The sequence below is a fragment of the Macrotis lagotis genome, chromosome X (genome assembly GCF_037893015.1).
Source record: "Macrotis lagotis isolate mMagLag1 chromosome X, bilby.v1.9.chrom.fasta, whole genome shotgun sequence".
NCBI lineage: Eukaryota > Metazoa > Chordata > Mammalia > Peramelemorphia > Peramelidae > Macrotis > Macrotis lagotis.
Genome location: NC_133666.1, coordinates 518,331,362 through 518,356,594, shown reverse-complemented (window position 1 = coordinate 518,356,594; position 25,233 = coordinate 518,331,362). Strand labels below are relative to the sequence as shown.

Sequence of the window (25,233 nt, the reverse complement as noted above, 5' to 3'; positions counted from 1 at the left end):
TTTTCCTCCTTGTATATAACGACCTATCAGTAATGCCTGAAATTCTACCAATTAGATATTCATTCTTCTGGGGATGAATATGCAATAGGATCGTTCCTTGTTAAAATGGAAATATCCTTAAACATGGTAACACATTAAATATTTTAATCAGTTATTTACCCCTTTATGTAAATTTAAATATGAGCATCTTTCCGACACCTAACTGAACTAGTTTTACAAAAGCTGAGAGATTGTGGGGTAGGGAGAAGGGAATTACTTGAGAACTGGGAATGAAAGCAGTTCCTCAGGAACATATAGATGAGATAAGGAACTAATGAAAGTAATTCACTTCTTTGTAAATTTGTCTGATAGAACAATTAAGTCTTCAGACTAATATTAAGTTTTGGTATTTGAAAAAAACACTGCTGTTGGAATTATGTATCTCTTTTTTTTTTGTACTCCCTACAGGCTTGAACATAGAGGTTTTGGATTGACTGAATTACAAGTACATGTATTGTGTTTTTTAGTTGCATCTGGCCCTTTGTGACTCCATTTGAAGTATATAGCAGGCAATGTGGTTTAGGGTTGAATAATGTGCTAAATACAGAGTCAGGAGATCTGAGTTTAGATGTGACCTCAGATTAGCTGTATGATCATTTTCAAAGTATCTGTTTCAAATGGAATTAATGATAGTTTTCTATTTAATCTTGTAAAGTAGTTGTAAGGAAGATGTTTTGCATAACTTCATAAGCTATAGAAAGGTGCACTATCATTATGTTAACTCTAGTCAAGAAGTCTCTAAATTGAATGGTCCTCCAAGAAAGTAATGGGACCTGTCTCTGATGAACTTTTCGGTTTTTATTAAACAATGTGTCTGGAGCCCTTTATGATACTTTCGCTGGTGGGTACAGATTTTCAATTCATACTTAGTATAAGGAGCAGCAGTAAGAAATCAAGAACCTGGAAAAGTCTTTTATTTTACAATTCAATTCAGTATTTTCATCATGAATTTGTTCATTGTTGTGGTAAATCAAGAAATTATGTGTCATGCATTACAGCCCATTGACTGTCAACAACCCAAATTTGTCCAGGTCTCAGCAGTTTTCTTGTTCTAAATTAGATATTTTATTAAGTATATATGATTTTTTCCTTCTTAGATCCAATATTTTCTTTAAAAACAGGATTAATATTGCTTCTTTGAGCAATTTGTAATACAGCTTTGGTATTTGGGGTCAGGGTTTATAGCTCATGGTCTGTAAAATGCAATGCTATTATAGGGTAGTAGAAGAACATTATTTTTAGATTAGAAATCCAGGCCAGGGTTCCAGTCCTGGCAGAAGCATGGATTAGAGGTCTAACCATGTGCAAATCACTTCTCTCTTCTCATTCTCAGTTTCTTTCTTTCTTTCTTTCTTTCTTTCTTTCTTTCTTTCTTTCTTTCTTTCTTTCTTTCTTTCTTTCTTTCTTTATTAAATGAGGGATTAGACTAGATGAATACTAAAGTCATGACCAGTCTGAAATTCAATGAGTCTATTATTCTTGTTTCAGATTAATGAACAAAATGGAGAGCTGACCAAGGTGGGGATGAATCTAAACCTTAGTGAACAATTCCATGATCAGAAAGAGACAAATGGATCATTAGAAGCCTGTCCTTTAGAAAAATGTTCACTAAAGATCAAGAATACTACCTGCCAGCATGTTGGAACTTACAGATGTACTTTATGGGCATCAGAAGAAGAAAACAGTCCAAGTGATACAGTTGAACTAAAAGTGGCAGGTATGGTGATTTATTGCAAATTATTATATTGGCCATAATCAACACTTACTGCTAAGCTACTGCATGCACAACTAGGATATTGTAGCTGAGTTCAAGAAAAGATGTGTTTATGGTCCAAGGATAAGGCATCAAGGGATTTTCCCCTCATAAGATGTACTGACTTCTCTGATATTAAGGACAGAAAACATTTTATAAAGGAAATGTTTGGAAATGTTTTTCCTACCTTATAGTGAGTTCATCAAATCATATAAATTTAGAACTAGAAGAGATTTCTATGATCATCTAACATAACTCCTAAGGTCTTTTCCAGCTTTAAATCTATATTCTTATGTGCCCTAGGTATCATGTGTATTGAGTAACAGGATTTAGATGCTTTTTCCCTTTGCACCACAATGCTTTATTGGGTATGACTGTGGCAACTGCCCAACTTTATTTTATGAGATATTCCCAACTAAGCACCTAATTTTCCCAACAATAAATTATTAACTTTTTTAAAAACTCAAAACTGTTATTTCATTGACTTTGATAGCTTCTGGTAAGGAAAATCCCTTTACCAATACAGAAGAGTATCACCTATTTGGTTATATAATCTTCAAAAATTGCCTAGAGCAGTGAGGACCTACAACTAATATGTATCTAAAGAGGGGATTTCACTGGACTAATTAAATTCAATCCAAATGATTATAGTTTACCAGTTAGTAGATTTAGAATAAAATACTCAATTTGGGAAAAAATAAAAGGAAATATTAGTCTGGGAGTTAAGACCCAGTTTGGCCCCTTATTAGTTTTGTTAATTATGAATCTAACCAACTTCTCAAATCATTCTAACCAAGGTAACATTTTCTTGGATCAATTTATTCTGCCATCTCTAACCCCCAATAGAAATGCCATCTTTCCCCTAGCTTATTTCCCTTTACACCTAGCCCAGGATTTTAGCCTGAGAGTTTTAGAAACAAGTTTAAGGTCACTCTTGGTCATTAGAAAACTTTCTTATTAATAGCCAGCTTTTAGTGCTTTAATTGCAGGGAAGTTAGGGGAATCAATGGATACAGCAGTGGTTAGTGTAGAGTTAGGACCATCTGAGTTCAAATATGACTAGCTGTGTGACCCTGGGCAAATCACTTAACCCTGTTTGCTTCAGATTCCTCATCTGTAAAATGATTCAAAGAAGGGCAAAACCTTCCAGTATCTTTGACAAGAAAATTCCAAATAGGGTCATGAAGAATTGGACAGGACTTAACAACAGCAATTCTTTAACTACTCTTTCCGCATTTGCTTGTTCAATTAAGCAACTGTCAGATCATCAGGTTCTTCTTCAGTGAGATTAGTGAGAATAAGACAATGTTAAAGCTGGAAGGAACTTAGAGTTCATTTAGTCCAACCATGATATGTCTAGAGATGTCTAAATAGTTGTCTACAGTTCTATGGATAGACCTGGAATTTGAACAAAGGGCACACATTACAAGGGCAAAAAGAGTACATCATCCCAAAGGCAGTAACAGATTCAGAACCCATGTTTCATAGTGCTTTCAAAAAAATACCATCCTGCCTACCCTATGGTCATTAGTGTCTTCTTTACTTGTATATATGATACCCAAAGATCATGGTGCTGATGTAAAGGCAGGAACACAAGTGGTAGAGAAATAGATTTTCTTTTTATATGGGAAACAATGCATCTCAGATAGTAATAGCCCTTTTACTGAATGTAAAAACATAATCCTGAACTGACGATTTGTGCTTTTCATTGTAAGGCTGTACCATGGATGGCAATGGTGACAAGCTTAAGAGACACCGAGCTGAAGTTTTCTTACTGTTTTTTCTTGCAACATTTTACTTATTTCTCATCGTTTTTACCTGTGTAAGTATCTTCTTTAAGAAGTTCTATTTCATTTAGCATTTATTAAGTGTTGATGATCATTATGTCACAGTACCAAGGGTTGAGAATAGAAACATCTGTTATTCTTTTAAGAATATAATTCTATATTAGCATCAAGGGCAAAAAGTCATTAGGGGAAGAGAGTTAAATGAGTGTGTGTGTTTGTATGTGTGTGTGTGTGTGTGTGTTTGTGTGTGTCCCTGTACCTGTGATTGCACTAGTGTATGGAACTTCAGGTTCCCTTCACCAATAAAGAAAGGATATTCATCCCTAACATCCTTAGTGAACTTCTTGGGACACTGAGGAATCCCTCAGTATCCATAACCACCTAGCTAGTACCCATCAAAGGCAGGGCCTTAACCCAGGTCTTTCTGACACCAAAGCTGTTCATCTACACCCCTCACTATACTGTCTCTTTTCTCTAATAAGCACTAGAAATAAAACAGTTTCTATTTTCACCCTGAATATGGTATACTTTCAAGTATATGAAGCTTGAAAATAATTTCAGGAAACTTAGTTCAGGCACTACTGTGATGGTGAAATGAAATAATATATTTGAATATGCTTTGAAACAAAACCAGATATTATTGGACAAATACAAAACCATTTGTAGTCATTAGTAATCACAGTCACAGAGCTCTAGGAAAGTTCATCTTATACAAAGGACTAAACATTTGTTAGCTGTCTACTATATTCCAGTCTTTATTAGGGGAAAAAAGCAGCATGTGAGACATAGTTAGTCTTTATGGACTCCCAGGATCCTAAAGTCTAGTGAGGGAAGCAATGCATAGACACATGAAAAGATAAATCCTTCTAAAGAGAGGCAGCACATGAGAAAAGAGCAATGTCTTCACTATTTTGCACGTGTGTGTGTGTGTGTGTGTGTGTGTGTGTGTGTGTGTGTGTATGTATATGTTTGGGTTTGTATTCCCTGCTATGACTGTTATTCAGAAATTGAATTTGAAGAGGAATATAATCTAAAGGAACTCATGATACCTGTCTAAAGGAGGTTCACCATTCCCAAGACTATGTAACAATCCAAAAGGAGGACTGTAGTAGGGTGAGGAAAGCAGGCCTTTATATAACTGAGGGATTATTTAAGAATTGTCCTACTATTCCCCAAAGATTACAATCTGGTCCTTACAGTTTGAACTCACTGATCATTTTGGGGATGATAAAGCCTTTTATTGCTTCTGGAAGGTCTTATGTCACTTAGCACTGAAAGGCTTGAGCTTTGAGATGATGAAGCAGTCCCCTACCAGGCACCATCATTGACTCTTCCCACTTGGTGATTAGTAAGGGCCTTTGTTATTCTCAAAATGCTCAACAACTGAGCTAGCACACATGATCCATTGAAAGTAGACGGGAAAGACCTGCATAACCCCTTCATCCCCAATCACATATTTGTCACATACTCAGCAAATGTTTGTTGAAACTATAATTGAATACATAAGTCTTTTCCTCTTTGACCACATGGTGAGCTTCCTTCCCAGGAAGGAGTTATCTCTGGATAGCCATCATGAATTAACATTTTAGTTCTATTACTCACTAGAATATTTTAATTTCTCATTTGTTACTCCTTTTATTTATTCATTCTCTCTTTCTTCTTTTTAAAAGAAATTTGCAAGATTATATAACATATTTCCAGATAACAACAAGCAAGGCAAGGAACAAACATTTTTCCATGTCCCCTTCCAATATAAGAAAAGCCTTCAACAGATGGGTCCAACAACAGTTCAGAAGATAGACTTGGTTTGAGCTTTCACTCTATGGAATGTTTATAGAGCATCAAGAATACATAAATTTCCATGGTTCTCTGGTCACCCAAAAGAACAAAGACACTTGTGTGAAGGGGTAGCATTACTAGGATCACCATTCTTGAGATGATTGAAAATGGTTCAAAAGAGCCCATCTACAACATGCCCTAGGATGGACCAACCCTTTGTTCATATAGTTTTGAACCTCTGATGGAAGAGTTCTGGAAATATAAAAAACAACATCTCTCAAGATGATCCTGACTACCAACATCTCCTTAAGGATCCCCATCCAGCTCTATGCTCTGCTCATTGGACAACATATGAAAACTTCTCCTTTTGGAGAAGGTGAGTGCTGATCCAAGGAAGTCTTTCAATTGTGTGGCAGCTATCATCCATGAGAAAGTTTTGAAAAATGTTTTCATGAAAAATGAACATATGAGACTTGGGACTTGCTTGGAATTCAAAGACTTGATTCCCTAAGGGCTAGCAGCTCCTTTCCCATACCTCAGAGGGACCTCTTGGAAGCTGTTTGGATTTTGCTACACTAGTACATATAGGTCTTCCTGTATTGAAAAAGGTCGACAGTCCTGCTATGAAGTAGTGGGAAATAGTTAGTAAATAACTCCCTGACTTGAAGGCCCTGCTATTATGGATATTATGTGTATATTGAAATAACAGGTCAATGAACCAATCATTCGTTTCTCAGAAATCCTTTTCAACAGGGAAAGGCATTTGCAAGGAAACTGTGAGGAAAGATGTCATGTTGACAGAACATGTGACCTGTAGGGAATATACCCAGATCCAGACATGCACCCCTTGGTAGCTAATGGAAAGAAGATTTTCAGACTTGAATCACAATCTCCCATGGAGTTTGTGCTCAGGATTATGTCTGATGCCTAAACTTGGCTCTCAACTGGACTGTTTTACCTGAGGTCATGAAGAAATTCTTCAGAATTAAAAACTCCACCTATGTTGATGTAAGAGTGTGAAGGGGATGTTCTTCTTCATGTTCTTCTTCATGTTCCTGATGTAATATTTATGTGATTAAATGTGAAGGTCTGGTTCTGAAGGCTTTTACTGAAGAGGATTTGGGAGAGGGGGAAAAAGGGAGGGAGAGAAAGAGAGGGAAAGAGACATACAGGCAGAGAGAGAGAGAGAGAGAGAGAGAGAGAGAGAGAGAGAGAGAGAGAGAGAGAGAGAGAGAGAGAGACTGGCGGAGAATTGGAAAATGGCTCAGTGCCACATATGTTACTTAATCCGTTCATATTATCTCTCTGTATCTGCATTCCCCCTTGCCTTTACCTCCCTGGTTTGTCTTTGTATCCCTAGGCCTTAGCACAGTTCCTGAAACATAGTAGAATTTCTAATAAAATTTATTTTAATTGAATGGAACAAACAGTGTTGTTCAAAGGAAAGCACTGACTCTTAGGGGTAGAAGTCCCTTGACTGGCAGAAGATGAGCAAACAGTACTACAGATAGCAATCACAGATGACTTGATTATTACTGTTATGTGATGCAGAGGACTGAGGAAAGAGAATTCCCTTCTTTTCCTTGCACTGATAGAAACCTGAGACTTTTAATTAGTTTCAACGTTCTGGAATTTCAGACTCAACTTATTTTGTCTTTAAGAAAAATGTGTCCCCTTCCTCCCCCCAACCTTTTTTTCTTTTTAGACATGAGAAACTCATTGCAAAAGCAAAATAAAACAAAACATCCCCACAAGACTTTTTAAACTTTATTTATTTTTTTATTAACTAAAACCTCGGGCCCAGGACTTAACAAATTGAATTGATTGGATGTTTTGTTCTAGGGTTGCACCTTTCAAGTATTTTATAGGAAGAACATCTTGGGTTCAAGTTTATTATGTTTCATTCAACTTGGAAAGCAATGTTTTTATGGTCCCTCTTTGGTAATCAATTGACCTACAAAGGTTACTCTGCAGTTCCTCTGGAATATTTTGGGGGAAAATGTAGTCATAGTCATAGTTATTATAACGTCAACTCTACATCCTTATAAAGAGCTCTCCTCCTCCCACAATTTGATTCGATAGTAATCATACCTGGTGAGTTCCATGCTATCTGGAATAAAACCAAGGCTTCTCATCACTTGCGTACTGGGGTAAGAGCAAAATGAAAAGGACACTTGAACTCCATTAATTCAGTAAAACTAGAAAAGTTTGTCAGGATCATTTAAGCTAGAGCACTTTTCTTAATAGTGCTTTTTTTTTGGCAGGGCTTGGGGGGCAGCTAGGTGGCGTGGTGGATAGAGCACCAGTCCTGGAGTCAGAAAGACCTGAATTCAAATGTGACCTTGGATACTTAATAATGCCTAACTGCGTGATCTTGTGCAAGTCATCTTAACCCCACTGCCGTAAATAAATAAATACATTTTAGATCGTGCCTTTTTATTTTGTGGTTAAATCTTCTGCCCTTTCTCTGCATATCAGTTGGCTTGTGTAGAAATGATGCAGGACTAAGGGTATTACAATAATAATTGCTTTGTTAAAATCAGCAATAATATCTTCTAGCTAAAAATAATGTATTGATTAGTTGTAAAGCAAAACCTGTTTTAATAGCTGATGAAACAATTCAATTTAATCAGCCATTAGGATTCAATGTTTTATTATATATTGTTTTGTATTCAAAACAAGGGCAAGTTTGTTTTTCACTAGCTTCTTGCTCTTCTTTAATTTTATCGCTTAGAATAATTAAAAGTTTTGTTACCTCTTTCTTTGTTCTCCACATGATTTGGTTTCCTAAGTAGAAATCTTAGCTCCAAAGTGATTCACATTCTTTTCACTTAATAATCTTGCTTTCTTCACAGAATTAAATGTATGAATTTCCTTCCTTGCAAATGCTAATTAGGCAGGTCTTAAATCATGATAGACTGATGAGGATAGTCTTTTTTCTTTTTTTCTTCTTAAAGCAACAGTTTACAGAGAAGGAAATCTTAGAATGACTTTCAGAAACCTTTTGTCATGTTTAACAACCTTTATTTTTCTATAAAGAAATTTTCCCTTGTAGTTAATAATAATGCCTTACATTTATAAACTGTTTTAAGGCTGACAAAGTGATTTGGTAAATTGGTCATGTTACAATTTTGCTTTTTTCATCTTTGAAGCCAGGTATCAATCTACTCTCACTCTTCTCAAACAAATAATCTTCATTCCTCTCTCCTCATAAATATTTGACAAATATTTGTTTAGCAACTTACTATGTATAGGGGTACTTTTCTAGATGTTGAGGGGGATTCAAAGGTTAATTAATAAGAGGCAGTTTCTGCCCCACAGAGAATTTACAATCTAATAGAGTAGCTAAGATGTATTTAAAATAACTATAATTAGGATTGGGACTGGACCTGTGAGTTTATTGATATAAGGTTCTTCTGTTTGAGGAAAACGGCTGCACTTATGCATGTTGACACCTTTTCTTCATCTTAAGAATCTTAGAGAACTGTTGGGTTGGGAGAAGTGACTTGCCCAGTTTTACAGAGCTAGTATATGACAAGGTTCATTCTTCACTATTGTACTGCCTCTCTGTAGTTCATTTATGTATTTAACTTTTTCTATTTTGTTATAGTTTATTATTGATTATATCATATATAACTAACACTACTACAAAATAGAAAAATGTTAAATACATGGATACAAAATTCTTTTTGAGGTCTGAGGAAGGAAAGGTTATTTTTAATCAGGGTAGGGGAAATCAAGGAAGGCATTGGGGACTGAGTTTGAAGGATGGCTAAGAATTCAACAGATGGAAATAGGAGAATGAAATCATCCCAGGTATAGGGGTCTTTGATGGAAAGAAGTCTTAGATGAGGAAAAGGAAGAGATACATTCAAGAGACTTCAGTTGCCCACTTTAATAGGAGTACAGAGTGCATGGTAGGCTATCATTTGGGATTAGACTAGCTTGATAAATTGAAGTGAGACTGTGAGCCAGGCTAAGAAGTTTGGACTTCATTCAATGAGAACTATTGAGTGTGTTTGCGTAGGGGAATAATGTGATCAGAACTGTGCCTTAATGTGAAAGCAGTGTGCAGTAGGATTAGAGTGGGGAGAACCCCCAGGGAGAAGGGGCAAACTCATTCATGGTGATAGAACTCAGTAGTATGACCCTCACAATAAATGAAATAACATTGGAATGTGCTGTAAAAGCTAATTTGGTTTGGTTTATAGCCTTATGTGGAATCAAATTGTTGGTATGTGACATATAACTGGATTGGGACCTTTGTGTTTTTTTGCACCTATTAAGTGACAATTGATTCTCAGTACTTTTTATTTTTTTATTTTCTTAAAGTTTCATCTCAAACCTACTGTTTGACTGACAGCCCCTATTTTTCAAAGCAGTTTGGAGAACCAAATATATGTTAAGGGAAGTATGAGTAGGTTGTGGGAGGATAATGTTCAAAGAAAACGAGCATAACTTAGAAAAGAGGAACATGATCCCATATCGTATTGTTATTATTAAGGTACCTGGGTGTTAAGAGTGGATAGAATACTATCCCTGTAATCAGGAAGACTTATATTTTTGAGTTCATATATGACTTCAGATACTTAATTGCTGTTTGACTCTGGGCAAGTCACTTAGCCCTGTTTGCCTCAGTTTCCTCATCTGTAAAATGGATTGGAGAAGGAAATGGCAAACTTCTCTAGTATCTTTGCCATCAAAATCCCAAATGGGGTCATGGAGAATCAGACATGACTGAAAAATAATTGAACAATACCAATGACATATTTCTATTACCATGAGTTGGAGGAAATTATACTTAGACCTTGATCTGTTTTGAAGATAAGGAATGTTGTTTCATAAGCAACTGTCTCCCCCATTTTTCCATTTCTTTGTTTCATCCTTTCCAGGGGATCTCAAGCGGCATATAGTCAGGTAACAAAGGACTATGATAAAAAATGTCATTTAGGTGAGGGTCTACTTGTCTCCATGATTCTCAGGAAGTTAGGATGAAAGAAAGAGGCAAAACTTAACATTTTTCCCTTTTAATGGACAAATTTGCATCACATCCCTTTCCCCTTTGTGTAAAGGGGAACAGACTGAAGTCTACCTGGTACTTCCTTTAGATGTATGAGAAGAAGATTATTGCATTCTGTGTCATTAGACATAGTTCCTTCCACTTGGTTTTTTTTTGTCTCTTGCAAAGTCACCTGTTTGCAGCTATCTACTCTCATGTAGATTAAGATATATAGCAGAGATAAGTGGGAAGGAATTCAGACATTGATGAGCTTGGAGGGATCCCACAGAGTTAGAATGCTTTTAAAAAAATTCACAAATGTGCGTATTTGTTTCCTTGTGCACCTAAAAGTCCCAGTTGGACAGCTCATAAAAGGCTCCTATCCAGAAACAACAAAAGCTGAAGTCAGAAGTCAGGGGACACAAGGCTGAGAACTAATAATAATTTTGTACTTACACAGCAGTTTTCATCAGAGGACCTTGGAGTGCTTTATAAACACTAATTAAATTGTCCAGCATCCCTGGGATATTGCTCTGTATTACTCTTTCCAATTTACACTGGGTGGGGAGTAAGATAAATTTATACATGGGGTGAAGTTGGAACTTGGCCATCCTACAGTGAAAGTTATTTTGTGGACTAAGAAAAGGCAACACAACACAGAGCATCAAACTTCTTTTTCACACATTCACAGTCATTGCTGTTCTCATCCTAACACTATGTAGACATGACTACAAAGAAGTTATACTTGTTTTGAGAGTTCTCCAATCCCTGTGCCTCCCTGCCCCGTCCCCTCCCACATCCAGGACTAATTTTATGTGTGGGTAGAATAAGCAGCTGTCTAGATGCTATAGTTTGTGGGGTGCCCTAACATCTGTCGCTCAGGCCTGTAAAGGAGTCTGAAATTCATCCTTAGAGTCTTTTCTTTTGAACTTCCTGCCTCCCCTTTTCAGGTGTTATTGCATCAAATGCAAAACACCCATAGTAATGATATATACTTTAGTCTTAAATAATGTATCTATTCATAAAATCAAACTTTTTTAATGCTTCCTCTAAGCCAAAGGCCCTATGTTTACAAGTTAGCTTTCCTTCCTACTGAGAGCTAGGCACTGAAGGACTGGGAGATTTGACTGGGATTTAGCAAGAGTAGGAAGATTATTTTGAACATAGGATGCTGACCAAAGAAGATACATTTTGATATTGTGCTGTAAGGAAGACATTTTACATAGCACAGGGGGAGTGGGTGCTTGGGTGATAGCTCTTGGTTCTGAAATGGAAGAAAGGAACATAAAAAGGGAGGCAGGAAGGAACAAATATTTTTGCTTCCCCCAAGTCAAATTTTGCCCACTTATCTATTTTTACTTGCTCTTAGGATCCTTCTTTCTTTATTGTCTCAGAGAGAGAGAGAGAGAGAGAGAGAGAGAGAGAGAGAGAGAGAGAGAGAGAGAGAGCGTGCCAAGGGTAAACTGGAGGCTGCTGAAACCAGAAGAAGAATAATAGGGGAGGGAGGTAGGATTAGTATGCAAGGAAGGCAAAGGGTAGATCATTAGAACATCCATGGGATGTTCCCTACTATTACCTGATCTCCTAATTGTACTTCCCATTATGGTGACTGATTTCTAAGGGCATGGGTGACAGAAAGGACTAGACTTCTTTATATCAGCAACAAACTCGAGTCCTGACAAAAGCATGTGCAAAGGAGAGGCATTCAAAATACATGTAGTAAAGAATAAAACCAAACTGCATTTATCATACTGAACTGGAAATCAGTCTAAAATAAATCACTGAAAGTGAAAGCCAGTGAGTCCAAATTTCTTCTAAATGATCCTCCTACCCAGCCAATAAACATAAGCCCATCAAGGAAAAAAACAAAACAAAAAAATTCCAAATAGTCTAATATTCTGATGACTTTAACAGTTTTTTTTTAATTTTAAATCTTGTGCTCTTCTTTGGCTCTATTCTTTACTGTTATTCATTCTCTTTTTCCCCATGGCCCTGGCAATTTTGTCAGAACTGCAATACCTTTACCTGTGGCTCACTGGTGACTCTCATTTCATTAAATGTTTCCTTCTACAGAAAGACTTCACTGTTTTTTCTTAATTTGAGTATCTTCCCTCTGATTATTATTGCCAACTTATCCTATATACTTGCTTTTATATAGTTATTTGCATGTTGTCAACTATGAGTTCCTTGAGAGCAAGGGCAGTCTTTTGCCTTTCTTTCTATCTCACAGTGCTTGATACATACTAGGCACTTATTAAATGCATATTGAGTGACTGCAGGACTAAAGCTACTAATCTTACTGGTGTTATCTTGAAACTGAAGATCCAGCCATGGAAAAAATGAAGAGTTTAGAGTCAGGAGAGATCTGGATTTGAATTCCATCTGTTATACTAGTCTAGTTTTTTGATCATGGACAAGACAAAACTTTTCTAAGGCTCAATCTCATCATCTTTGAAACAAGCATAATAGGGGCAGCTGGGTGGCGCAGTGGATAGAGCACCTGCCCTGGAGTCAGGAGGACCTGAATTCAAATCCAGCATTAGACACTTAATAATTGCCTAACTGTGTGACCTTGAACAAGTCACTTAACTCCCTTGCTTTAAATAATAAAATTTAAAAAATAAAATGAACATGATTCTTGAAATACTATTATCTCAAAGAGTTGTTGTGAGGCTCAAGTTAGAGGAGTTTAAAGGGCTTTGTAAGACTGAAAACATCTCTAGAATTATCAGTTAAGTTTTAATTATATTTTAATTCAGGTCTCAGTCAAATCCTACATAGGATTCTAAATATTTATGAACCTCAAATAAGATAGGGGAGAATTTTTTTCCTCCTCATTTTTGTCCTCTTTTCCCTCTTCCCCTCCTCTTCCTTTTCTTCCTCCTTTCAGAATTTAAATATCAAAACTTTCAAAAACAAGTATGCTATTCTCATGTCTCCTCTAGCCCCAGGTTGAGGGGCTGTATGACTTCCCGCCAACACCAGGGATCCATCTTCTTATCACCACTCATTACACAAATGTGAAATGTTTTGGACATTATTATGTTCATTGTTACAAGACCTACAAGAAGTCTAGGAGGATGAATTGCATCAGCGCCATTCCTTGTTGCCCAGAAGAATACTCACAGAAACTACACCCTCCATGAGTGTAGGGTCCATCTGCAGCCAGAAAAATGACTTTTTGAAAGGACCAGAGACACAGTTTCCTAGGTAGCCAGTACTACTAGTTGTTCAAGAATCTGTCTAGCCCAACAATCCCTCTAGAAACAGATGACCTCCATCACATGTCCTCGGTAAGGAAGGGGATGTTCAAAATGGTAGCTAGAGAGGGAAGTTTCCTTGAGACAGAGGGAGCAGTGAGTTATATCCCACTGGCAAGTCTGATTTATGCAGAGGACCTAAGGGAGCAAATAACCTAGCCTGACAAGTGACCTTGACAGAATGACAGCAATCATATTTTCAGTTGGTTGAGTCAGTTTTGACCAATTTCTCTACCACACATCACACATGCATGTGTTTGCCTTTACCCTTTTGCTGTTTAAAATGTTTACACTGTAAACTGTACAGGAGACATCCTCCTCTTCACTGGTAAGAGAGAATTTCCTTATTTCTCTCCTGATTTCTTCCTACGTTGACTCAAAGAGCAGTGATGCAGTACAGATAGACGCAGCTCTTGTTCCAAGCCTGTATAGCAAGCACTAGCATTTAGTGACCTTCTGCACCAGTAATTCTGTCCTTTGGGGATTGAAATTGATTTTTTTACCTCTTTGTCTATGAGCACAACACAAGTACAGCTGTTACTGATGCTGATCTCAGGTGCATGTTTAAAGGTGAACTGCAGGGCTTTTATAAAGATAAATAGAAAAAGTTGTTTTAAGAAGACTCTTATGACCTCTACAAATACACAGTATGCATGTTTAAATTTAAAGGGCAGTATTTTTTAGAGTAGCTTTTAATTTCCCTGTCATCTGGGAGAATTGGTATCTATGTCCCTGAGAAATTCCCTGTAGAAATTGCCAAATTCCTTCTCTGATACAAATTATAACTTAAATTGTTCTTAAAATTTATTGTAGACCCTGTCTGTTTCTGAGGCATTTGTTTCCAGACTCCATATTCTGAATAAATGATGATTATAATGTTTGTGCCATTACTTAACTGTTTTAAGCCAGATTTACATTTAGAATTATAATAAGCCTCTTGCTATTGCTGATTCTACCTTGTGCCAAATGGAAGAGATACTACATCATCATTTTTCCAGGGCAGCATAAGTCAGAGGTGTCAAGCACTAAGGCATGCAGCCCAAAGCAGATTAAAATATAATTGAAAAATAGTGATCAAAATAAATAAAAGTACAATAAAAGTTAAATAATGTTAATATGTGGTTTTCTATGTCAATATATGCCCTTAAGAATTATTCTGTCTAGTTTTGTGGTCCCTGTTGCTAATTGAGATTGACACCATTGGTAGAGATAACCAATGGTCAGTGGTTAATGTTGGTGGTAGGAAGCTGCAATTAGGTTCATGATGAATCCATACTTATGACTTTGACAAATGGTCCTTGTTTAGGGAGTTTTTAAGACCTTAGCTCATTTTTTCAGGCTTAGTTGTGCATACAGATCCTCTTGCATTTTTATAGATTATCACTACTGATGTGTTTACAGGTTTTAAGACTAAGCAGGTATCATTTAGATGCTAGTCATTAAAGATACAGTTATCTAATTTATGGGGTTTTCTAACTCATAATTCAACCCAACTAAGTATACAAAGCATTGTGGTAGCCACTGGTGGTGGTGGTAGTAGCAGTGATGAGAGTGAAAGGGAGACAAAGTTAAATAAGACATGGACCCTGAACTTGGGGAGTATGCAATTAATTTAGGATATGTATGTGTGTATATTTCTGTGTATGTATGTATATATACATATATACATGTAGATATATATATATATATATATACATATATGTAATTGTAATACAAAATGGAGCATAATTGGAAATTAGCAGAAATTAAACCCAAGGTACAACTCAGGAGAGATCATTTCTGATTTTTTTTTGAGGGACTGGGGTCTAGGGGAAAAGTAGGAAGACTAGTAGATTTCATGAGTTTAATGTCTAAAAGAGTATGTAGGATTAATAGGTAGAAAAAACGAAGAAAGGGCATGCCAGTCATAGGGAATAATGTTAGCAAAAATATGGAGGTGGGAAAGAAAAAGGATGAATTCAGAGACTGGCTAATAGTCCAACTTGTTTAAAGAGTTGAGGATATGGATATAAGCATTATATGAGATGACAACAGAGACACAGGATGGTATCGGAGTATAAAATTGAGGGATTTGAAATTTATTTGGCAGGGAGCCATTGCAAACTTTTAAACAGGCATGATAAAATACAGAAGTTTAATAATATATGAATGGTGTTGGGGAGTGGAGGCAAGAATACTATTGAAGGAGCTATTGTACAGAAAGAAATAAGGAAGGGTCTATGATATGATGGCAGTAGTGGGAACAGAAGAAGGGGAATATGAAAGATATTACATATAGAAACTACAGGTCTTAGCAACTCATCAGATATGGGAAAAGAGGGTGAGCAAAGAGAGATAACATGATGTTTATAAACATGGATGACTGGATAAATGATCATTCCACTTACAGAAACAGTCACATCAGAAGGAGGGACAAATCTTTTGGAAAAGATAATGAATTCGGTTTTGCACATAAGGAGTTTGTAGTGTTGATGGGACATCTAGGTGGAAATATGCAGCAATCTATTGGAAATATGGAACTAGAGCTCAGGAGACAGGTATAATTTGAGAGTAATCAGCATGAAGGTGATAATTGAAGCCTTCAATTGAATGAGATTGCCACCTCATTATGAGCATGTTTTGTTTTTTTTTTAAAAGTTGCTGAAACATGTTGCTCAATTTTTATAATTGGTCTTCAGGATATGAAGGGAGAGGGTCATAAAGAATTGTTACTTTGGGAACTATGTGAAGCCATTGCTAGCAATAACCATATGCTGCTACAATGCTTTCCTAGCTAATGTACACCAAAAGTTTAGAGGTGCTGCTATTTTGGCGAGGAAAATAAACAGATGCCCTTCCTAACCATTCCTGTGCCTTACCTAGGGACACATTTGCACATACTGTGATTCTCTGAAATACAGAAGAACATAGTCTCTTTCAGTTAATTAGTTATTACTGTACATGGCTGTGTGAGATCTCTGGGACAAACTGCCAAATTTCCTCTCTGCTCACTTGGACAAGAAATGGGAAACCTTTTGCTCAAATAGAAAATAAAGTTTAATTTGGCATCCCACTTGAACATCAGCCTGAAAATACACATTTAGTCTTTTTGGCAGGGTAGGAAGGAAAGAATGTAAGAATTCAGGGTCCTTGTATTAGGCCTAGCTAGTTTGACTTCTTGCTCATTGATCTTTACACAGTTCTGGGGTTGGTGGAATCTCTACTGCTGCAGGGCCTCTTTTACCCTTCTCTCTCTCAACAAAAGGGAGGAGGATGGTCACTGTGAGCAGTGAAAATATATGACCCTTTGTAAACATTCTTTGGTGTGTGGTTTATTGTGTGTTGTTTGTAGCTTGAAGTTCCTTATCTGTATGTAAATATTCATATACCAACACAGGTATAAATCTGCTTGTATTGTTGCAAATGTATATGAACATTTATGCATACAATTCTATATACATACATATAAATAATACACGTGTGCATATGCTGCATATTTCTAGTAGAATGTAAACTCCTTGAGGGAAGTGACTGTTTTGTTTTTGTATTCCCAGCAATTGACACAGTACCTACCTGTACACATAGTTAGCAAATGATATTTATTGCTTATTCTATTTTACTACTTCCTTTTGTTAAGAAACAACTGCCTTGTCTCTTTCTGTGTGGTTTCTCTCTGTTTCCTGGTCTCCTCACACTTAAACTCGGACATCTAACCAAAACTATAAATTGCGTGTGTCTAAAACCCAGTTCATTATCTTACGAACCCTCATTTTTACAGTATCTGATCCTCCTGACTTGCATTTTTTCTGTCAATGACAACCCATTATCCAGTCATTCATATTTGTAGCTCTGATCTTCCCTCAGTCTCCTTCCCCATATCCAATGAAGCCCTGAAGATTCTACAGCTTAATGGATCTCTCACATTTTCCTTATATTCTTGCACTTAGAGATGTCATCCTAGTAAGTTCCATCTAGACTACTGCAATGCTTCTTAAATGATTTTCTTGTCTTATATCTACTGGTATATCTCAAAATTGAAACATTGTCTTGAATTCTTCCACATATTGACTTCCTAAGCCCCATATTAGACCCATATATTCGGTTTTCCAAATTGCCATGGCAGATGAATCACTTCATATGGTAGAATGATCTCATTTTCTGACATTTGTGGCTGAGTTTGTAGGTACACTGACATCATTGATGAGGTGTGGATTACTCAGGCTTATGTTTCAAACATGCTTGGTAAGCCACGCCATAGAGTAACAAAACCTGTGCTTTCCAAGCAGTGAATAAAACGTATCTGTATAGCAAAGTAATCACTGAAAAAAAATTTGAGATTCAAAAAAGCTTTTATGCTTCCCCCTTCCCCCAAATCCCCAATACAGCTAATAAAAAACTCACAAGATGATTAGATTTCAATATACTGACCTCACTAATGTGGCACTTCTTCCAACAATGCTTCTTACAAAACATCCATGTCTTCTTATTCTGTAAGAATCTAATCTATTTCTTCCTGTAATTTGGGCTCAAAGTCTTATAAATATATATTATATATATATATATATGTATATACCATATGTATAATAAATATATACATAGTACATGTATCTAAACATAGATAGTATAGATATAAGTTTCAAAACAGATGTACACACATGATGATGATGATGATGATTGTTCTTTGTTCTCAAAGAAGACTATGCCATCAGGAAAGTGGTATCATGACATGTAAATGAATTGGATTTGCTATGCTAAGTTGACAAACTCACTCTTTCCTCCAGAGTTGTCTCGGTCCAGTGGTCAGATATGAAATAGGATAACTGGAAATAACCCTGAATTCAAGGAAATCAGGGTTAAGTGAGTTGTCCAAGGACACAGCTAGTAAGTATCTAAGATCAGATTTGAACTCAGGTCCTCCTGGCTTCATGATCAGTCTCTACCCATTGCATTATCTGCCCATTGTACCTGTATACACATATACAATTCATGTATATACATATATAAACACTATATATGTAACATGTATATGTATACACATATATGAAAGGTTAGAAATGTAGATAGAGTTAATAATGATCTTGAGCCTTGGGTTAACTTTTGGTCTGATACCATCTACTTTCCACTTCTTTGCGTGGGAGAGCAGAAGAGTATTGTAATTAAGAAAATTGAAGATCCCTCCCTCCCCAACCAAATCTAAATAGCTCTTGATAGAGGTCAGATAGGTTCTAAAATGTGCCTTGATTGAGAATTTAGCATGCAGAAATTAAGTAGCAAGTTATTTTGATTTTCTGAACCTATGCTAGAGAGAAACTTGAAAGAGATACAGGCCTCAGTGATCAGGAAATCTGTAAAAATGAAACAAAACAACACAAAACAAACCAAAATAGAATTAAGCCCAAGAGGAATAATTAAACCAAGTGGCTCCAAGTGGCTCTGTCTCTATTTTTCAAAGAGCTTGGATTGTGGCAATGACTTTTCTTCTGGAGAGGAAAGCCTATTCTAGCCAATACTCTGAAAAATATACAGATCATTTTTTATGGGAATAAGGCCAGGAAAGACATTCTTTCCAAGAAGATTTTTTTTCTCCTGCCTAGTTCAAAAACCTTGTTTGTTAGAGATTCATCTTTCAAAAAGAACTGTAACAAGATGAGCCTCAGAGCTTTAAGCTAAAAGATCAATGACAGAACTTTCTCCTATGAGCAAGAGATAGATTCTCATCTAAGTACTCCAGTTTAAGTCAGAAATTGGAAGCAGAGAGGAGCCATGCCCCAATGAAGCTGTAGCAGCGAATAACCAGCAGAGACCACAAAACTAAGTGAAGCAATACTGAGAAGATTTATCAGGGAGCAATGCCTGCATAGTACTTACACATCTAGAGACATTTCCAGAGAAGTCTATGAGTCTGATAGAGAAAATATGTCTATTAGAGATTGTAGTTCATCCAAGAGAGTAAATTTAATAGGAGAAACATGATGATCTCACCAAAAGACATAGGCACAAATTTGGTGTTGGAATCATGAGCTGCCTCCTCTACATGTGTATCCTAGTCACCATATGTTCATTACATTTGTGCCTTATCAGTGATCCTCCATGGATACACATTTTCCTATGTATGTCTCACCTCAGGTGTCCACTTTTCCCACTGGGAATTATGCATATCTCTTGTAAAGTTTCCATGTTTATGAGGGAAATGTTTTATGACTTTTTTTCCTTAAAGAAGTCATTTTAGGGGCAGCTAGGTGGCTAAGTGGATAAAGCATTAGCCCTGGAGTCAGGAGTACTTGGGTTCAAATCTGGTCTCAGACACTTAATAATGACCTAGCTGTGTGTCCTTGGGCAAGCCACTTAACGCCTTTTGCCTTGGAGAAAACCTAAAAAAAAAGTCATTTTAAAAAGTCTTTGATTTGTAGAAAGGATAATGATCATTGTTGGAAGGGTTGTGGGAAATCTGGGACACTATTACATTGGTGGTGGAGTTGTGAACTCATCTAACCTTTCTGGAGAGAAATTTAGAACTATGCCCAAAGGGCAACAAAAATATGCATACCCTTTGATCCAGCAATACCACTACTGGGTCTATACCCTGTATTACTTGTACATTACTTGTACAAAAATATTCATAGCAGCCCTGTTTGTGGTGGCAAAGAATTGGAAATCAAGTAAATGTCCTTCAATTGGGGAATGGCTTAGGAAACTGTGGTATAAATATATCATGGAACACTATTGTTCTATTAGAAACCAGGAGGGACAGGAATTCAGGGAAGCCTGGAGGGATTTGCATGAACTGATGCTGAGTGAGATGAGCAGAATCAGGAAAACACTGTACACCCTAACAGCAACATGGGGACAAAGATCAACCTTGATGGACTTGCTCATTCTATCAGTGCAACAATTAGGGACAATTTGGGGCTGTTTACAATGGAGAATACCATCTGTATCCATAGAAACCACTATGGAGTTTGAACAAAGACCAAGGACTATTACCTTAAATTTAGGAAAAAAAAACTGATATCTTATTGTCCGATCCTATCTCTTATACTTTATATTTCTTCCTTAAGGATATTATTTCTCTCTCATCACACTCAATTTGGAACAATGTATACCATGGAAACAATGTAAATTGTTTCTGTGGAGGGGGGTGGGAGGAGGGATAAGATTAGGGGAAAAATTGTAAAACTCAAAAATAAATAAATAAAATATATTTTTTTAGGTTTTTGCACACCAAATGGGGTTAAATGGCTTGCCCAAGACCACACAGCTAGGTAATTATTAAGTGTTTGAAACCAGATTTGAACCCAGGTACTCCTGACTCCAGGGCCGGTGCTTTATCCACTGTGCCACCTAGCCACCCCTTAAATAAAATATTTTTTAAAAGTCTTTGGTTTGAATTGAATCCTTCAACTGATGACTTACATATTTTTAATTCTTCTTTGTAGAAATGCCCTTCCAGTCTTTTTCCTCCCATACGGAGTGGTGTGTATATTTCTCAAAGCCTTGACTAAAATAGTTTTTCCTTCCCAAAAGGAAAGTCTTTGTCACAAATATGTGTAGGGGCTTATGTCTATCTGTATCTACACACACACATATACACATATCCCTGATAACATCCTTTAAATTGTTTCTACTTGTTTTTTTGATATAGCCATCATGCATCATTCCATATCCTTTTTGGGTAATCCTCAATATGAATTCATCTAAAATAAGGGTATTTATTTGTAAGATTCTGCCTCATTAAAGTACTGAGCTTTCATATGGAGAAGAAAGGGGTAGAAAAGTACTTTTGCATAAATAAAAAGAAATTAAATCAACCTATAGAGGATGTAAGGTATTGTTTCATGGAGGAATAGCTTGGTTACTAAAAAGAGTAGGGAAAAAACTTTGGTTTAATAATAATTACTACAGTTTTCAGTAATTTATGAGAAGTTTGGTTTCAAAGGACAAAAATGAACTTTGGAAAAATATAAATGCTCAAATAATCTGGTAAAAGATGCAGATCAAGGACTTTTAAAGTGAGGTCAATCAACTTTTTAAAAAATCTTGATAACTGTGTTTTAATAAAATTAGTTTAATTTGTAATGCTGTGCGTTTTATGCATTAAAACATTATTCTGAGGAGTCTTTAGAGTATAATTCTTCAAATATATAAGGAATCTGTAATAAGTGATTAGTCTTCATTTCTGCAACAGTTATGAGAAACTGAGGAAAGGAATCTACGTCTTATAGATTAATAACTAGGGCAGATGCAGAAAGCTATAAAAGTGTTGATGTCTAACAGGAAGGATGGGGGAAGCCATAAAGAAAGGAATATGCTTCTACTGATAAGTAGGTAAACCTACAACAGAAAAGTAAGAAACCATAAAATTAGAATATTGGATGAATTAATGACTTAAACTGGGACCAGTTTAGGTGTCAGATTTACATATCTGTGTTATATATCCAAATAAGGGAAAAAGAGCCTAAGGGACTGTTCACCAAATTGTGGGGAAGGAGAGGTTTGATAAGGAATGGGGACCTACATGGGGAGAGAATTAGGCAGACAGGCCTTTGACTTCTACAATACCCAGACAATTGGGAACATGGTAGGGCCCTGTGTTTCTAGACAGGGAAAAAAGGCTAGGATTTTGTGCCCAATTTGGTGGTGTCACCCTTTCTTAAGAACATTACAATAAAGGATCTTCATTGCTTCACTAATGGCTGTTTTGAGTTTTTGGTAAGATGTTTGCTTCTTACAGGGTCCTTGCCCCCTCCCCAAATTCTTGATGTAGGGTGGAACTTCTTTTGTTTATAAATTGTCTTGTGGTTCAAAGTAACAGAGAATGAAATTTTTATTTATTAATACCTGCAAAAATTCATATATAAAAAATAGTTGTTAGCGACATAGAATATTAAATGTGGACTTTTAAGTTTATGAAATGGTTGAAGCTGTACAGCATTGTGTTCCCTTGACTCATTTGCATGTAACTTTTAAGGCTTAAGAAATTAAACTTCACAAAATGAGAAAGTATGTAACTTCTTAGAGATTAAGAAACTGATAGAATTAAGACTGTTGATTTCACAATACAGTTTGGTTATTTTTAACTTACAAATGAAAGGAGTCACAGGAGACTGATTTAAACAAATGAAAGTAATAGGGAATGAAGAATAGTAAAGAACCTGACAAAAAACTTCTGATTGGTTGGAAAGAGGGTCTATCGGAAGAATAAGTTGCCCTCTGCTAAAACCTCTTAAAAGGATAAGGGAGAGTTTATAGTTGTTTCATTGGAGTTCTTTGTTGCTACATATTGACTAGTCAATGCAGTATCCTGGTGAATGGGGCTTGTCTGCATTGCCCACAATAAAACGACCAAATGACTTGGCATTCTCTGGCTTAACAGGAACTTCATTGAAAGTAGTAGCATAACACTTCTTTAACACCCTTTTTAAGGGGCATTAGAAGTTGTAAGAGTTTGTAAATGTTTGTAAGTTTGAGAGTAGAAAAGAATTTTTCCAGATGGAGAGCATTAAGGATTGGAGAACAGTTAGCAAAATAGCAGCTTCGTATAATGTAGATGTTCTTGATTAAACCAATAATATCAAGGCTTGTAGTCCTGAATTTTTAATTACCAGAAAAATGGATTTTCCTTACTCAGGTATTTGTATTCCAGGTTTCTATAAGTATGTGTTCACTCTCCCCAACATATCCTGAGAGCAATGATGGGAGTATATGACTCAGTTTTATTAATAGATTGTGATTTATTTATTTTTCATGCCTTTGCTTTAATATTTTATAACCTGTGATGTTATTATTTCTTCTGCTGCTGCTAAATAAAATAGTTGTGTTTGAAATCAAAATATACCATCATTTGGAATAAAGTAGAAGTACACTGGTGGAAGTTATAGTGGTATATTCTCCTACAACAGGTTACCATTAAGACCTTTTAAGGATTTAAATATAATTGTGTGGTGGTGGTTCTTCTCTGGGATTTTAGACCTGCCAATATCACAACATGTTATGTTATAGTGAGGGAGCCAATCAAAAGTATAATAACAGTGGTCCACATTCCAAGAGTAAGAGTTGTGAGATGCTGCCAACTTGGTAGAGATACTTCATATATACTTTAGACAGGAAGAAGACTCTTGCTAGGAAAAATGACAGAAAAGAGAATCCCAAGGGAACAAAATCACCTAACAAATAATTGGTTAATTTAATCTAATGCTATGGTAGAGATAGATTTTGCATAAGAGATTAGGATTAGGAGTTTGGCATCTGAGCTCTAATTTTATTAATAATTCCTTTTGGAATATACTCTGTATCCCACAAATTGTGCTACTTGAGAGAACAGACTACTTTGTTTCTCTCTTTTTAATCCCAGTACCTAGACAGACATACTCAGTAATGAATAAATATTTCTGCTTTTTTCCATAGCTACCTGGTGAGAAATCTACCAATGAAGTAATTAATACTAAGAGGAATAATAAGTTAATACTCATAAATATTCAATGTAAACAATATTTGTTAATGGAATACATAAACCCATTATACCCATTGTTCCTGGTTCTGTCTATTAGATCTGGCAAGAATAAGTATAGTTCCTCCTTTTCATGACACAAATTTCATATTCCTCTGGTTTAATTTTTTTCCAGGTTAAACTCAGCCCCAGTTTTTAAATGACATAGTTTCCAAGACTCATCACTATTTTGGTTATCCTCTTTTGGACATGATCCAGTTTGTTAATGTCCTTCTTAAAATTTGGTGCCCAGAAGTGAACCCAGATGTTATCCAAACCACCCCAGAGTACAGTGGGAATATCACCTCCCTTGGTATGTACATTATATTTCTTTTGATGTAGCTTAAGATGGCGTTAGCTTTAGTAGCAGCTGCGTCACACTGTTGACTCATGTTGAGTTTGTGGTCAACTAAAACCCTTAGGTCTTTTCCCACAAAGTGCTATTAAAACATGCCTTCTTCATACTGTATTTGTACAACCCATTTTTTAAAAAAAAAAACCCACTACTTAAATGTGGACTTTACATTTAATCCTTTAAAGTTAATTTTATTTGTTTCAGTTCATTATTCCACTCCATCAAAATCTTTTGAATATTGTATTATCAACCAATGTTTTAGCTTTCTCCCATCTGTGTCCAAAGCCATGAGCTATAATTAGAAGACGAGTGGAAAATACTACCAGTGTCCCTAAGTACTTTAGTTCATGAATATTAGGAAAAATGGATAATGGTGGTAATTAGTCAGTTTCAGAAAACTCTCCATTATGTCATAAATACATAATTCAAGAAGAGAGTATACATCACATTAAATCTACATATGATTGCTTTTATAAGATTCATTAGGGATTCAACAAGTATCACTAGATAACAAGATCTTTTTGAATTTGCATAACCAGGATCCTGTGATCTCTGATCCAAGGGCAAAGGAATGGAATGTCACAATCACTGAACTTGGCCAGGTCTTCTCCTAAGTGTGAATATACTTTCTATCAGGCATTAAACTACAATAGCATAGAAACACATGTCACTCCTAGGAGCCATAAGCATCACAACTTTCTCTACTCCAATTCTAGCATCTTTTGTGCTATACCATGTTGCCGACTAGTAAAATTAGTAAGATTAATAACATTAGTACAATTAAGATTAGGAGTCT

The 25,233-nt window shown here is 36.1% G+C and overlaps 1 protein-coding gene across 2 annotated transcripts in view; it reads left to right on the top strand.

The window, feature by feature from the left end:
• Positions 1 to 14,940, top strand: part of CD83 (CD83 molecule) — a 60,405-nt gene extending 45,465 nt beyond the window's left edge. For both annotated transcript variants that reach the window (XM_074207553.1, XM_074207552.1), the window contains 3 exons: positions 1,528 to 1,756; positions 3,508 to 3,614; positions 5,250 to 14,940. In XM_074207553.1, the coding sequence (XP_074063654.1) occupies positions 1,528 to 1,756; positions 3,508 to 3,614; positions 5,250 to 5,390 (477 nt within the window). In that variant the 3' untranslated portion in view covers positions 5,391 to 14,940. The remainder of the gene's footprint in view (positions 1 to 1,527; positions 1,757 to 3,507; positions 3,615 to 5,249) is intronic.
• Positions 14,941 to 25,233: the final 10,293 nt, after the last annotated feature.